Here is a 16,238-nt window from a genome sequence, read left to right on the forward strand (position 1 = left end):
AAGCGCCCCGCCCCCGCGGTTCGGTCAGAGCAGCCGTTTTAACCCTTTCGGGGGGTGGGCGGCCTTACCCCTCCATCTCCTTCCCCCGTACACCTGCCCGCGGGGATCTTCCTTCCGATTTCCGGCTGTCCACAGACGGAGCCCAGCCGTGACAGCGCCACCGAAGCCGCCAGAGACAGAAATAAGGGGGATCCCCCCTCCCCCGCCGTCCTCTGTCATCGTCGTTTGACTCCGTCCCAAAGCCGTTGCGGTTGGGGCTGGGGGCTCAGGGCAGCCTGGAGGCAGGTCCTGCTCCCTCCTCGAGTACTTCAGCCGCCTGCTCAGGGAGAGCGGGTTTTGCAGTGCCCTTAGAGACCAGAGGGAAGCCATCCCCTACTAGCTGGGCATGGCACATGCTCGTATCTCCGCTAAGCTGCCCCCTGACATTGACCCCACGAAAGCCCCCATTGCTTTTGGGGAGAGGGCCCTTCCTAAACTGAATGAGGAGTTGCAGTCCCCAGAGTTGCTGACCCGGCAGAGAGCATTGATGGCCCTGTGTGACCTGGTGCATGACCCAGAGAATGTCTATCAAGCAATACAACTTGGTAAGTGGTCTCTGATAACAGAGAGTCCCAAAATACCCATCCCTGGGAAAGAGGGAAAGTGCTGTTTAATTCTTTGTAATACACAAGGGCCCTATGTGTATTTTTTTCTTGATTGTTTTTAACCTTAGAAATAAAAGGGACATGGTGCCTCAGATTTCCTGGTTCAGTATGTTTTAAAAGGTTGTATCTAGTCCATTGAAAAAGACTCCCTGTTCATTACTTTGACTTTATTTGAGTAGGATCATGGATCTTTACTATCTCAGCTTTCTTGCAGTATAGACACACTACTTAGTCTCAGTCACACACATTGTCTTTCCTACTCACCTCCCAACATGTGCTTATATTATTGTTGTTGTTACTTCTTGATACTTCCTGAAATACACATATATTCAAAGTAATTTTATTTGCATTTTTGACTTCTTTGTATTTCATAATTTTTATTTCTCTTTTATACTTTATGTACATTTTTGATTAATAAATAGTAAAATGTTAAACCTGACTTGGTGGACATAATTATCCCTATGATATAGGTTTTTGGTTTTCATTGGTAGTGCACATCCACACATTACCGTGATAATTTGGTGCATATAACAACATTAATTCCATACATGAATGGAAAAAAATGGAGAAACATCATGTGAATTGTACCTTAGCACCTCTGTTTTCCCAAGATTTGGATCAATATTTTCCTCCAGTATGGTCTGGCTAAATGAGCATCTACTGCAAATGGTAGTTAAAAAAAACCAATCACAAACAAAACCCCATTCAGCTCTGGCACGACTCCAGTGAACTCAGTCTACTATGCATTTTTTGACACTCTGGTTTCTGCATACCTATACTTAGTGTAACTTCAATGCTTAAACTAAAGAAGAAATTTTCTTCAGTCCTGATATCATTTCTCATCTCCATTTCTCATTGCGATCCTTGAAGGCCCTTCCCCTTCTGATATTTCCTGAGCCAAGTGTATTGGTCACTTTTGAAACCTGTCAGTCTATTTTATTAATCTACCAAAATGGCAAAGGTAATATAAGACTTATATTCTGCCCTTGCTACCAGATGTACTGTGTTCCTCCACTCCCAGCCACTAATGACCTAGTAAATGTATCATCAGGAAGGAAATCAAGTTTATTTCTTCCTCACATATCTTCTGCTTGGAAGTACCCTTCAAGAAAGTCAAGAAATTTTAGGCTCCAATGCTGCAAACACATATTCTTAGTTTTAATCACATAAGTAACTCCATTAACTTTAGTGCTGCATTTCTCAGACTCATGCCCCAAGAGTGGTGGCTGCTGTTTGAGCACCCAACTCTGAAGGTATCAGAGAGACAGCCATGTTAGTCTGTAGCTTCAAGAACAACAAGAAGTCTTGTGGCACCTTATAGACGAACAGATATTTGGGAGCATAAGCTTTCGTGGGCAAAGACCCACTTCATCAGATGCATGAGTGGGGGTGGGGGTGGTTTCATATGGATATTTAAAGAGTGGGATCCCAGTAAAAGGGAGGGCCAGAGCTGACAAGGTCTATTCAGCAAGGTGGAAATGGCCCATTATCAATAGTAGGTATCAAAAGAGGAAAAAACATGTCAGATCAGACAGGGGGATGTGAGCCTTTGTCAGAGTCTAATGGGGAGCTATTAACACCCAGGGCAGAGAAGCTGCCTTTGTAAGGTGTGAGCCACTCCCAGTCTCTGTTTAATCCTTGGTTAATGGAGTCAAAATTGCAAATAAATTGCAGCTCAGAGATTTCTCTCTCCATTTGATTTTTTTAAATTTCTTTGTTTCAGGACTGTCACCCTTAAATCTGCTAGTGAGTGTCCAGGGAGATTGAAGTGTTCACCCACAGGCTTCTGTACATTACCACTGGGACCCCACTCTTTAAATATCCATATGAAACCACCCTGCCGACTCATGCATCTGATGAAGCAGGTCTTTGCCCATGAAAGCTTATGCTCCAAAATATCTGTTAGTCTATAAGATGCCACAAGACTTCTTGTTGTCCCCCAACTCTGAAGGCAGTGCCACTGCTAACTCCAACACAGAAGTAACGGTGGCATCAGGTTTGGTGCGTGAACAGCTGGCTGGGAAAAGCTGGTTCCCAGCTCTACCCCTTCTGCCAGAGGATCTGCTCCTTTAGCAACCCCCATTGGCGCCAAGAGCCATGGGTGATGTAGTCCAAGCCCCAGGGCCACTGTACAGGAGGACCCACAGAAGAGGTTTGGAGGCAAAGCAAGGGTGGGGCCAGGCCTGGCTGTTTGGAGAGGCACAGTCTCCTCAACCATTGTCCATTGGTGGAATGGTATGGTGGGAGACAGGGGTGTACACCCTACAGGAATTTGGTCATCACAGCCTGAAATATTTTCAGAGCGTCTAGCAAAAAAGTTTGAGAACTCCTCCTTTAGTGGCACTACTTACAAGCTTGGAGTTAAGCAAATGCTTATTCCCTGATCCAAAAAAAAATTGTCATTGTGTTCATTGGGTTTTGAATCATGTCACTAGTGATGTTAGCTGTGTTACAAATATTACAGCTGTAACTCATAAAGTACAGTTTTGACATTTCAACATTGGGCGATTTGTGAGACAGCATTTTTGGTGGTAAATATTCAACTCTGGAAATCACTTTCTTTCTTGATGTGTCAGAGCCAGAGTTTGACCCAATCATTGCTATTTTAATAAATGAACTCTGAAACAAAGAAGATGTTAAAAATTATCTCTTCTGCTTCTCAGGATTCCTGGATAACCTGAAATGTTTGCTTCTAGATGAAGATAGCACTGTTCGACAAAAAACCACTGAAGTTCTTTACATAATGGCTACTCATACTGTTGGCAGGTAAGTACATTCCCAGAGCTTATAGGATGGTACTGAGAAATGGAGATGGTAGCTGAAGTTTCAGTGAAGAATATTCAGCAGCAGTTTCCAAGTTGCAGCAAAATTGCTTGAGTGTTTTAAGATCTAGACTAGAAGGCGACTGAGATAATTGTTCATTGTTTGGATTTATGAGTCTTGTTATGCTTAATTGAATCTTCCATAAACCCAGCTTTCTGTTTGTAGGAATGGCTTTATAGAAAACGGAGTCATTCCTGCCCTGTCACAGCTTTTGAATGATCCAGAGGATATCTGCCGGAGAAACATGTACCGAACATTTGAAATGATGGCAGAATTGCCAGCAGGTAGGATTTTTTTTTTTTAAATTCAAAGTATTTTTTTCAGAAGGAAACATAAAGTGCTCTAGTATCTTAATCTTTTGAGGTCAATTTAAGTGTTAATTTCAAATGATTAAATGCATATGGAGACCCAATGTGCCTTATTCCCAAAATCATTTACAGCTTTAAATTTTTCAAGTGCCTTAAAATTCCGTTAATGAGAAGTACTTTTGTGGATTCTTACTGATCTTATTTTTTTAAGCTAGCATAGCATCTTCATTTTTGTAATTAGTCATTGGCTGTGTCTACCCTACGAAAATAACTTTGAAGCTGCTTCAGTACACACCCTACTTCGAAGTTAAACTTCGAAGTAGGGCACTACTCCTTTCCCAGGAATGGAGTAAGGACTTTGAACTTGGGCTCTCTACTTTGACGTTAACTTCGAAGTAAGGGAAAATGTGTGTAGGCTCTCTGCTGGTTACTTCAATGTAGTGCCTAACTTCAAAGTTAACTACAACGTTAGTTCCTAGTGTAGACACACCCATTGTTTCATCCGAAGGCTTTTAAAGAATGTTTTGCTGCTTTCAAATGAGGGGCAGTTATATTGCATGATGATGCTGTTCTCACTTTTAAATTTGCTTGCAGGTTTTCTAAGAGAGTGGATTCTTACTTTTAAATGATACAGACTCACTTGGTTCACAGTTTATGTTGAAACATAATGTTCTGTTGTAATGTCAAAGAATAGCACCATATGGAGTTTTATTTTTGAGCTGATCTTGCAAACTCTTACTCATAAGGCATATTCCATTGACTTAATGAGAGTGCTTGTATGAGTAAGGCTACTCCCTTGAATAAGCATTTTCAGATTCAGCCCTTGAATTTGGATTTCAGTAATTGCCATGAATGATGTTGCATTAAAAAGGCTCCTTCTCCTGGTTACTGTCTGGTGAGACCTCTCTCTTAATACTAGAGGCTGACTTTGTTTACCATTCCAGCTCCCATATTCTTATTCTATTTTGTCATCTTATATGGCTACACAGAAATTGCAAGAAACATGGGGCAAATTTCTCCAGTGCAAGGGGAGTGCAGGTCCTATGTAAATATCCATCACCTCACCCCACTCTCCAGTCCTGGTCAGAGAGCATGTCAGTGGCAGAAGGTGCATGTCCATTACATCAGGGTTCTGGGCTACAGTGCCTAGGTCTTGAGCTGCTGTTTCAGTCCTGTAGCAACTTGGAATCCCTAGGGTGCAATTATAACAAAACTGCACCTTATGCTCAGTCACCAACCTTTTTGGGCTACATCTTTCAGGAAGTAGAATATGCCATTTAGTCTTAGCAGTTCAGTAGAAGAATTTGTCTGACTTGAATTATTAATGGGATAATTAATTGTAATTTTAAGATGTTTTCTTTAGTGTAACTACATACATTTTTAGTTTTCTGTCTTGTTGCCTTAAGGATTTGGTGCTGATTTTTGGTCTTTTTTGTCCTCAGTTTCTAAAAATACTGATTTCTGTGTCAGTTCAGTTGTACAACAGAATCTACAGAAAATATCCATTTAAAACTATTATACTATGACACAAGGGAAAACATACCAAATTTCAAGTGGAAGACTTCCATCATGTTAGTGGTACTTAAAAGGAATGTTTAAAAAATTACTGAGAGGGCATGTTTCAAATATTAAAAAAAAAAAAAAGAAAAAAGCTTTTACATAAGTGCAGCCCATTGTGAAGACAGAGGTAAATAAATCAGTACGTAGCAGACAAATCTAGTGGGGGGAAAAATGAAAATAAACCATGTTTATGTGATCACTATAAAGGTATAATAGATCACATATCTATCAGATCAAAGAATTTTGAAGTATAACAGTAATTTAACAGTTTTTTCTGCATTATTTTGTTCTGTTAGTCATCCAGTAGACTTTCAAATCTAATGAGATGACTTGCATTGTGATTTTTTAGTATGTCTTGATCTGGTAGGATACTCATTAATTTAGCTTTGTAATAAGGATGATAAATAGCATTTTGAAGCATTTATGAGAAAACAAAATGACACAGGAAGAAATTATGCCAATAGGTTCACATCAGAATTATATGTTTAAAGAGTTGCTGTCAAGGCTAGCAGGGCTAAAATTAGACATATTACTTGTGTATTTTCAGACACGTTCTTTTGCTCTTCCAGTGACTGACTCTTCTTCAGAACTGACAGTGTATGGAAATGTTAAAGGCAAGCAGGATTCATTATACGTCCTTTTCAGAGCAGAACAGTTTAACATACAAATAATGTAAATGAATCTTAACATCAAGTAAATTATCTTACACTCATATAAACACAGCAATATAAAGGGGCTTTAGTTATGGTTACCATCCATCCCGTATTGGCCAGGACAGCCCCGTATTTCAGGCACCAGAGAGGCATCCCAATTTAGTTTTAAAAAGGGGCTAATTGCCCCGTATTTGTGCTTGACTCCCAGTTCCCCCAGCCGGGGGGAGCTGGGAGCCACACAGGTGCAGCTACCCTCTGGTTCCTGGCTCCCAACACTTTGAGGGAGCCAGGAGAAGCCAGGTTCCCAGCTCTCAAGTCTGGGAGCCACACAGGCATGGCTGGCACCTGATTCCCGGCTCCCTGAGCCACAGGGAACAGGGAGCCACACTGGCACAACTGGCCTGGCTGTCACTGGGGGTCATTTAGCCACCCGGGGGAAGTCATCCTCAGTGGACATGATTTTCAGGACTGGCTGTAGTCACAGTCTTTGTACAAAGGTCATTGAAGGCACTGTAATAGCTCAGTTACCACAGTTTTCAAAGTAAGGCTTGCAGCAATGAAAATTCTTGTTCTGAGGGTCTTCTTTGGCGGGTCCAAACCTAGATGCAAGCTTGGGCACTCTGGTAATAGAGGCAGGTGGTGGGTCTCCATGGGTGGTTATGATTTTTGGGGCTGGCTGTAGTCGGGAGTCTTTTAGCCGTCCACAGGAAGTCTCCATCAGTGGCCATGATTTTCAGGGGCTGGCAACTGCCCAGAGAAAGTCTCTGACAGCTGATACAGTCGGGGGTCAGGGCAGTGGAGGATCAAGCACCCAGAGGCAGGGGCTGAGACCTGATTTGCCCTCCAATGGATCACAGTTAAAGGATTTAAACTGTACTCATTCCAATGTGGCAGCCATTTCTCAATCTCCCTCTCCATAATTAACCTCTAGTTCCCCATTATCCATAGGCACAGAAAGTGTCATCAAAAGTTGATTGGGCATACATTCAGCGTCATGCCTGTGGGTCCTTAGATGTACATTTGTAGCTTATGGATTGGGTGCAGGGCAGTAGTAATTGCTCTGAGGATCTTCTCTGCCAGGAGGTCTAAATACAGATCCGAGACTTTCCTCTAGGCATGCTGGGCAGAGGGGCAGGTGGTGGGAATGAGGGAAATGAAATGTGAGAAGATGTCATCAGATACCCACATCCACTTGCAGGACATTTTTTCCCTTGCTGCACCAGTGAAAATAGCCAGAATGCTACTGGGCTCAGGGAACTGTGGAATAGGTTCCCACAATACACTGCTGCAGTCGTTGATTTAAGCTACTTGTGTGTGGCAGCAGTGAGTTGATTTTGTGGGGAGCATGTGGGAATGTGAGGATGCTGAAAATCAAATTGATAAAACCCAGCATTAATGAAGTGATTTTAATAAATTCAGTTTTAGTTTGTAGTCTAGATGCAGCCTTGGTTACTTTTAAAATCCTGTTCCTGGAATGAGAATGTGATTTTGCATGACACAAATTTCAGGAGTGAAACTGGAGAAATCAGATGCTGCTTCACCTGTAACACGCAGATTATGATAATGTGAGCACACTTTAAAACACTCAAACCAGCCATGACTTGCTTTGAACTTTAATTTGGCAGCCCCAACTTGCCTCTGTTCCTCAGCTTTCTTCTTCAGGTCCTCAAACAAAGACAGGGCTTTCTCCCTTATGATGATGAAGCTCAAAAGAATGTTGGATTCATTATGATTGTCAGTCCAAAGTATTAAAAGTCTTTCAAGTTTACCCATTATTGCATCCCTGGCTTTTGTTATTGCATGCAACTTTTAGCACCATCAACCTATGTTTCTGCCATTTATTTTATTTTTTCTTTCTACACAAAGATCATATGCACTGTTGATGCTACCACGTTCATTGCCAAACGTGTCTTTAGATTGTTGGCCTTCTTCAATTCTTTTAATAATTTCTAGTTTGGTAGCCACAGATATTGCGTTCCTTGGTTTCTTGACCTCAGTGACAGCTCCTGAAGAAACTTTTTCATGTCTAGGATCCATGATGATCATAAATAATAAAGATATTAGAAGATTAATATCACTCACAGTCAAGATGACACGAACACAATGAAATGCGTGAACCAACTGTGGAGAGCTGGGTGGCTGAGGGAAATGAGTCAGGCTTCATTACTTAAGAAGCAAATGCTTGGATGAATGTTGGTTCTTCTTTGTAGTGAAAATATGTTCCTAAATTGAAAAATAGGTATAAATTCACATAATTTGTTATACTGAAAATTTATAAATCAGAAGTTTGTAAATTGAGGGATAGGTGTATAAATAAGACCAGGGAAGGATGGGATAGGAAGAATGGAAGTATCTATTTCTTTGAGCAGTCTAAATATTTTTAAGCTAAATGTATTCAGAATTACAGTTCACATTTCTTTGAATCCATGCAATAGATCTCTTCACCAACAGACTATTCTTTTTTTTGCCTGTTAACTCAGACACGTCTGAATATCACTTATCCATTCTGGACATAAGCCTACATTTCCATTTTTGTAAAATAATGCACTTGCCATTCAGTGTTTTCTGAAAATTTGGGACTTTCAGTGTGTCTCAAGCAGCACCTTGAAAAACTGAATCATCCAAAATCACTAGTCACTTTTGAAAATCCATCTACTGCATGCTCTCGGTGTATTTTTTATTATCAAACATTTGGACAAACTCTTCTAATCATTTAGCTATCAAACTGTGATACATATGTTGCATGCCAAGTAGTTATTTTATTAGTACACGCTAGGGTTACCAACATTGTATTTCTAAAATAAGGAACTGCTTCTACAAAAACAATAAGTCCAAAACAATAAGAAGTCCAGTGGCACTTTACAGATTAACAGATCTTTTGGAGCATAAGCTTTCATGGGCAAAGACCTGCTTTGTCTTTGCCCATGAAAGCTTATGCTCCAAAATATCTGTTAGTCTATAAGGTGCCACAGGACATTTTTGACTAGTTAGAGCAAAAAATAGGGAGTTCTCAAAGGAGAAGGGAAAGAGCGGAGGAAGCAATTAGCATGTATGAAAATAAGGTAGAGGAGCTATAGATATTTTGTATGGGGGAAAAATAGCTCACACCATGCAAGGGCCTCTTGGTAAAGAGAGTGTATGCCTACAGTTTTTTTTCTTCTCTTGTGGTCCTCCCATCAGCTGCTGAGCTTGTCAGGCAGGTCTTCAGTGACTCAGCTCTCTAGCCAAGACAAAAACAGTAAATGGGTGAAACAATACAGTTCAAAATGTCCTGCAGCTCTCCTTGGAATCAGTCTTCTGACAGTCCCAACAGGGCTTGTCACAGTATTCTATCCATTGGCATCACCCTGTAGACCTCCCTAGGCTGAGGTCCTTAAATAGTTCAATAAAGGCATATTGCAGTACCCCTTCAGGTGATGCATCTTCCTGTAGCCCTTAAGAACATAAGAACATAAGAACATAAGAATGGCCATACTGGGTCAGACCAAAGGTCCATCAAGCCCAGCATCCCATCTGCCGACGGTGGCCAATGCCAGGTGCCCCAGAGAAGGAGAACAGAAGACAAGTGATTTATCTCCTGCCATCCATCTCCTGCCCTTGTTATGAAGGCTAGGGCACCATACTTTATCCCTGGCTAATAGCCATTTATGGACCTGACCTGCAAAAATTTATCAAGCTCTTTTTTAAACCCTAAGAGAGTCCTGGCCTTCACAGCCTCCTCGGGCAAGGAGTTCCACAGGTTGACTGTGCGCTGTGTGAAGAAAAATTTCCTTTTATTAGTTTTGAACCTACTACCCATCAATTTCATTTGGTGTCCCCTAGTTCTTGTATTATGGGAAAAGGTAAATAATTTTTCTATATTCACTTTCTCCACACCATTCATGATTTTATATACCTCTATCATATCGCCCCTCAATCGCCTCTTTTCCAAACTGAAAAGTCCCAGTCTCTCTAGCCTCTCCCCATATGGGACCCTTTCCAAGCCCCTAATCATCTTAGTCGCCCTTTTCTGAACCTTTTCTAATGCCAATATATCTTTTTTGAGGTGAGGAGACCACATCTGCACGCAGTACTCGAGATGTGGGCGTACCATAGTTTTATATAGGGGAAGTATGATATCTTTTGTCTTATTATCGATCCCTTTTTTAATAATTCCTAACATCCTATTTGCCTTACTAACTGCCGCTGCACACTGCGTGGATGTCTTCAGAGAACTATCCACTATAACTCCAAGATCCCTTTCCTGATCTGTCGTAGCTAAATTTGACCCCATCATGTAGTACGTGTAATTTGGGTTATTTTTTCCAACATGCATTACCTTACACTTACCCACATTAAATTTCATTTGCCATTTTGCTGCCCAATCACTCAGTTTGCTGAGATCTCCTTGTAGTTCTTCACAATCCCTTTTGCTTTTGACTGTCCTGAACAACTTGGTGTCATCTGCAAACTTTGCCACCTCACTGCTTACCTCATTTTCTAGATCATTGATGAACAAGTTGAACAGGATCGGTCCCAGGACTGAGCCCTGGGGAACACCACTAGTTACCCCCCTCCATTGTGAAAATTTACCATTTATTCCAACCCTTTGTTTTCTGTCTTTTAACCAATTTCCGATCCATGAAAGGACCTTTCCTCCTATCCCATGACCACCTAATTTACATAAAAGCCTTTGGTGTGGGACCGTGTCAAAGGCTTTCTGGAAATCTAGGTATATTATGTCCACTGGGTGCCCCTTGTCCGCATGTTTATTAACCCCTTCAAAGAATTCTAATAGATTAGACAGACACGACTTCCCTCTGCAGAAACCATGCTGACTTTTGCCCAACAATTCGTGCTCTTCTATGTGCCTTGCAATTTTACTCTTTACTAGTGTTTCTACTAATTTACCTGGTACTGATGTTAAACTTATCGGTCTATAATTGCCAGGATCTCCTCTAGAGCCTTTTTTAAATATTGGTGTTATATTGGCCGTCTTCCAGTCATTTGGTACCAAAGTGGATTTAAAGGATAGGTTACAAACCACTGTTAATAACTCCGCAATTTCACATTTGAGTTCTTTCAGAACCCTTGGGTGAATGCCATCTGGTCCTGGAGACTTGTTACTATTCAGCTTATCAATTAATTCCAAAACCTCCTCTAATGTCACTTCAATCTGAGTGAGTTCCTCAGATTTGTCGCCTAAAAAGGCTGGCTCAGATTTAGGAACCTCTGTAACATCTTCAGCCGTGAAGACTGAAGCAAAGAAATCATTTAATCGCTCCGCAATTGCACTGTCTTCCTTGATCGCTCCTTTTATATCTTTATCATCCAAGGGCCCCACTGCTTTTTTAGCAGGCTTCCTGCTTCTAATGTATTTAAAAAACATTTACTATTGTTTTTTGAATTTTTGGCTAGCTGTTCCTCAAACTCTTTTTTGGCTTTTCTTACTACATTATGACAGTTAATTTGGGAGTGTTTATGTTCCTTTCTATTTTCCTCACTAGGATTTGACTTCCACTTTTTAAAAGCTGCCCTTTTCTCTCTCACTGCCTTTTTAACATGGCTGTTTAGCCATGGTGGTTCTTTGTTAGGTCTCTTACTGTGTTTTTTTATTTGGGGTATACATTTAAGTTGGGCCTCTAGTATGGTGTCTTTAAACAGTTTCCATGCAGCTTCCAGGGATTTTAGTTTAATTACTCTACCTTTTAGTTTCTGTTTAACTAGCTTCCTCATTTTAGTGTAATTCCCCTTTTTGAAATTAAATGCCAGAGTGTTTGACCGCTGCGGTGTTCTTCCCAACACAGGAATATTAAAAGTTATTATATTGTGGTCACTATTTCCAAGCGGTCCAGTAACAGTTACCTCTTGGACCAGATCCTGCGTTCCAGTCAAGACTAGATCGAGAACCGACTCTCCCCTTGTGGGTTCCTGTACTAGCTGCTCCAAGAAGCAGTCATTTAAGGCATCAAGAAATTTAATCTCTGAATCCCGTCCTGAGGTGACATGCACCCAATCAATATGGGGATAATTGAAATCTCCTATTATTACTGTGTTTTTTATTTTGATAGCCTCTCTAATCTCCCTTAACATTTCAGCATCACTATCACTGTCCTGGTTAGGTGGTCGGTAATATATTCCTAATGCCATATTCATATTAGAGAAATGAATTGTTATCCATAATGATTCTATGGAACATTTTGATTCCTTTAGGATTTTTACTTCATTTGATTCTATATTATCCTTCACATATAGTACCACTTCCCAAGTGGTATAGCCAAGTATAGCCCTTCCCAAAATCAGTCTTTAACCAGTCTAGCAGGACCCATTATGGCACCCTTGGTTGGTCCAGCTAGTTTGCAAGGTTCTTACTCTGGTACTGAGTAACACCTGGAAGGCTTCTTCCCTGGGGACCCCTTGCCTCTGCTTGAGGTCTCATGGACCCGAGCCTTCCCCCTAAGCCACCCTTCTTGGGCTCAGTTCACTGACCAGAGCTCCCGCGAAGCAGTCCCAGTGCAGAGTGTAGCAGAGTTGCAAAGATTCTACAGGTTGAATCTCTCTAGTCTGACACTCTCTCATCTGGCAACATCTGTAATACAGCATGATTTTAGTTAGCCAGATGACCACTTATCATATGGCCAAGTTTCCTGTGGTCCCATAAAGTTTGTTTACAGCCACAAATCCTGGCTCTCAGTGTCCTGTGCTGTTATTTAGCTCTAATTTACCCCTAAATATCTTCTAAGAGCCCAGTAAGCACTTGAAGTGTTGGTTTTGCTGCTAGAGAATATTGATCTCCCATGGTCTGGCAAGTTCTTTTGTTTGGCACTGGTCAGGTCCTGCGGGTGCCAGATTAGACAGGTTCAACCTGTAGCAGGGAGCCTCAGGCACTAGTCTCTCCTGTCACATTAACTGAACTGTGAAATCGTTCCTCATTATATAAATGAATTCTTTGAAAATTGATTACATTTTTACACTGAAAGACACAACTGTTAATATTCACAAAACAAAAGATTTATGTAATTGTAAAATTACTTGGTTATGTAGTAAACATCCTTGCATACAATTGTCATGTGCCCTCATTGCAAATTTAGTTGAAAGGAGTAGGCAGAACTGCCTTATCAGGGACCAAATCCTGGAGGTCTTCTATTTTTTTAAAACAGTATTTGATACTGTTATATGTTGTTAGTATTTTGAACTAAGGACGTTAATGGTTAACTGGTTAGCCTCACCCTATAAACAGATGAGACTTACATGTTACAGTTACAGAAAGTTTTCTGTGAGGAGGTGGTGGTGTTTGAAAGTGGCTGCTGACTTTCACAACCAGAGGTCATTTGCTGCAATGGTGTCCAGCCTGTCCGGCTGAGAAATTTGGCAACCCTAGCTGCAACTTTTGTTTCTCAGAAGGACTTTGGGGGCTACTGGAATCCAAAAATGGATAGTAATCTCCAGGAATGGTGACTGGCCAGGGTGGCTATGGAATGCAGTGAAATGGCGTGTTACTTGACAAGCCTCAAGTGGCACAGCCCTGAGCGCAATTTGAAGCTGCCTTTCTGTAGAAGAACTCTTGAGGGTACAGTAACAACACCTCCATGGACCCTTGAAATTTAAACCTCCCTTGACCTATTAAAGTATAAGGAGTACATTCCTGCAAACAACTGGATGTCCCATGTCTACAACTCTGCTATCATTCTCAATAACTTTTAAAACACTGGTATTTTCCATTTGGTGAGCCAAATAAATCTTTAGACAGTTATGTGTACAGACCCACTGTCTCAATAGGGTTAACTCAGATGTTCTACTTCTTACCTTACATCAGCTTCAACCCTGAACTTACTTTTGTCTCCCATAGCTTCCTTATCTATAAATAACCAACTATCATCTCTTTTGAAGCATTGCAAGAATCTGTCCTTATTTTGACCCTGCCCACGGCTGAAATCCTCATTCATGCTTTTATCCCTTCACATCTTGATTATTGCATGTCTGTCTTTCATAGTTTTCCATATAAACTTCAGGAAGTCCAGAATGCCATACCATTGCTGCTTCCTTTACTCCTTCCTTCAGGAAATAAGACTATATCAACTCTATCATTTCTCACTTTCACTGGCCTTCTATCCATATCTGAATCCAATTAAAAATGACCTGCTGGTTTTCAAAACTCTGTGTGAACTCTTTCCACCCAGTTTCTGTGATCTGAAAGCCACTCACTCCCCTGCTGACTTATCTGCTTTTCCAGTGTTACCCTCATCTCTTCTCCTTCATCTCAACTCATCACATTTGACATTCGCTTGACCTATCAATCTTAAGCTTTCTTTTTATCTCTAAGTTACAGAGACAGTCTGCTTTTAGAATAGTCTGGCACCTTGTTGTGAGATCTCAATTTCTTACCAGTAAGTGGCAGTATGCGATTAATCTTTAAGGTGTTGGTGAATGTTAAATAATTCCTCTTTTTCTGCTGAACATAATATTAATGTATTTACATTTTTTATTCAATAATCAGCCCTTTACTTTATTCAGGATAGTAAGACTGGATCCTAAATGATGTAACAGAACTATGTTACAGAACATTAATAGGGTATAGATGCCACATCTTGTTTGGAATTTGCATACAATTATACTGAAAAATATATAGGAATTTATGAGGTTTTTTTATACTTACTAATACATATAGAATCATAGAAGAGTAGGACTGGAAGGGACCTCGAAAGGCCATCGAGTCCAGCCCCCTGCCCTCACGGCAGGACCAAGCACTCTCCAGACCATCCCTGAAACCCATCTATCTAACCTCTTCTTAAATATCTCCAGTGGTGGAGATTCTACCACCTCCCTTGGCAATTCGTTCCAGTGTTCGATCACCCTGACAGTTAGGAACCCTTTCCCAATGTCCAACCTGAACCGCCCTGCTGCAATCCAAGTCCATTGCCTCCTGTTCTATCCTCAGAGGCAAGGAAGAACAAGTTCCCTCCCTCTGCCTTTTGACACCCCTTTAGATACCCGAAAACTGCTATCATGTCCCCCCTCAATCTTCTCTTTTCCAAACTAAACAAGCCCAATTCTTTCAGCCCCTCCCCATAGGTCATGTTCTCCAGACCTCCGATCATTCTCGTTGTTCTCCTCTGGACCCTCTCCAATTTCTCCACATCCTTCCTGAACTGCGGTGCCCAGAACTGGACACAATATTTAGGGGTAGATTGTCAAACATATATTCGGTAATCCATGCTCACTGACCTTTGTTGGAAATGGCGAATCTAATTGCTCTTTCTGCCTTAGAACATCTTCCCTTTAATGTATACCCCAGACAGAAATTTAGTTAAGATGATTGTAATGTTGAGAGTACATATCAATAATTTGGGATTAAATATATTCTTCTTCAAAGGCCTCCATGCACTACCATTACCAAATTGCAGAACTACTGTGAAAAGCTGCCTATTGAGGATGACAGACATCTCAAGAAAAAGTGACTTTCTTCATGTCCACAGACAAAACTTTCCTATATCCTAGTTTAAGATTTTCTTATAAATAGTTTATCATTTAAGATAGTTTTGTGAGCCCATCCTTTTCCTTCTCTTGGAATCTTTGTCCCCCTAACTAGGACCATGTCAGATCCAGATATGCATAAGTGTTTCAGAAGATGTGTCCTTTACACATCAATTGTACTGGGGATCAACATGTAACTCAGATGTCTTCTATGACTGGGCAGGACCCTCTCAATAAAGCAGTGAGTGTTTTGCTATGCCTTAACTCCTCATGCTGGAATGAAGAAGCACTTGGAACTCCAGGCTCATATAGCTTTTTGATGCCAGTATCCTGATCCTCTGATAGGCCCATTCTGGGAAGTAAAGACAGACTCTATGTTGAGGTCCTCTTACATGTACCCCCAAGCTTACTTTGCTTCTCTGCTTCAGAGCCACCTTCTATCATGGATTGAAGACTTAATATCACAGGCCTTATGCTGGGAATACAGGTCTTATCCAACATCAGTTAAATCAAAACCAGCACCAAGAACCAAATCACCACTGCTTGTTAAGTCATCTGTAGTCTTGATGTTGAAGCAGGAAGCACTCATCTTAGGCTACATTTACACTTTAGCCTTATTCCTGAAAAAGTTATTTTGAAATGGCTGTTTCAGAATAACACATCCACATCTGAAAATTATTTTGTAATAGCATTTTGCCATTGAAATGCTGCTTCTGGTGCTGAGAAACAAACTCAGACAGGTAGGAGTGCATTGTTAGACAGGTATGAGACGATCAACAGGGGCTACAAAACTTTAG

At 41.0% G+C, this 16,238-nt stretch overlaps 1 protein-coding gene across 1 annotated transcript in view; it reads left to right on the forward strand.

The window, feature by feature from the left end:
• Positions 1-385: 385 nt before the first annotated feature.
• RSPH14 (radial spoke head 14 homolog) overlaps positions 386-16,238 on the forward strand; it is a 126,411-nt gene continuing 110,558 nt past the window's right edge. Inside the window, exons 1-3 of the mRNA XM_075012724.1 lie at positions 386-584; positions 3,308-3,410; positions 3,633-3,751. Coding sequence (XP_074868825.1) covers positions 386-584; positions 3,308-3,410; positions 3,633-3,751 — 421 coding nt within the window. The remainder of the gene's footprint in view (positions 585-3,307; positions 3,411-3,632; positions 3,752-16,238) is intronic.

This window comes from Carettochelys insculpta, chromosome 18 (genome assembly GCF_033958435.1).
Source record: "Carettochelys insculpta isolate YL-2023 chromosome 18, ASM3395843v1, whole genome shotgun sequence".
In the NCBI taxonomy this organism is placed as follows: domain Eukaryota; kingdom Metazoa; phylum Chordata; order Testudines; family Carettochelyidae; genus Carettochelys; species Carettochelys insculpta.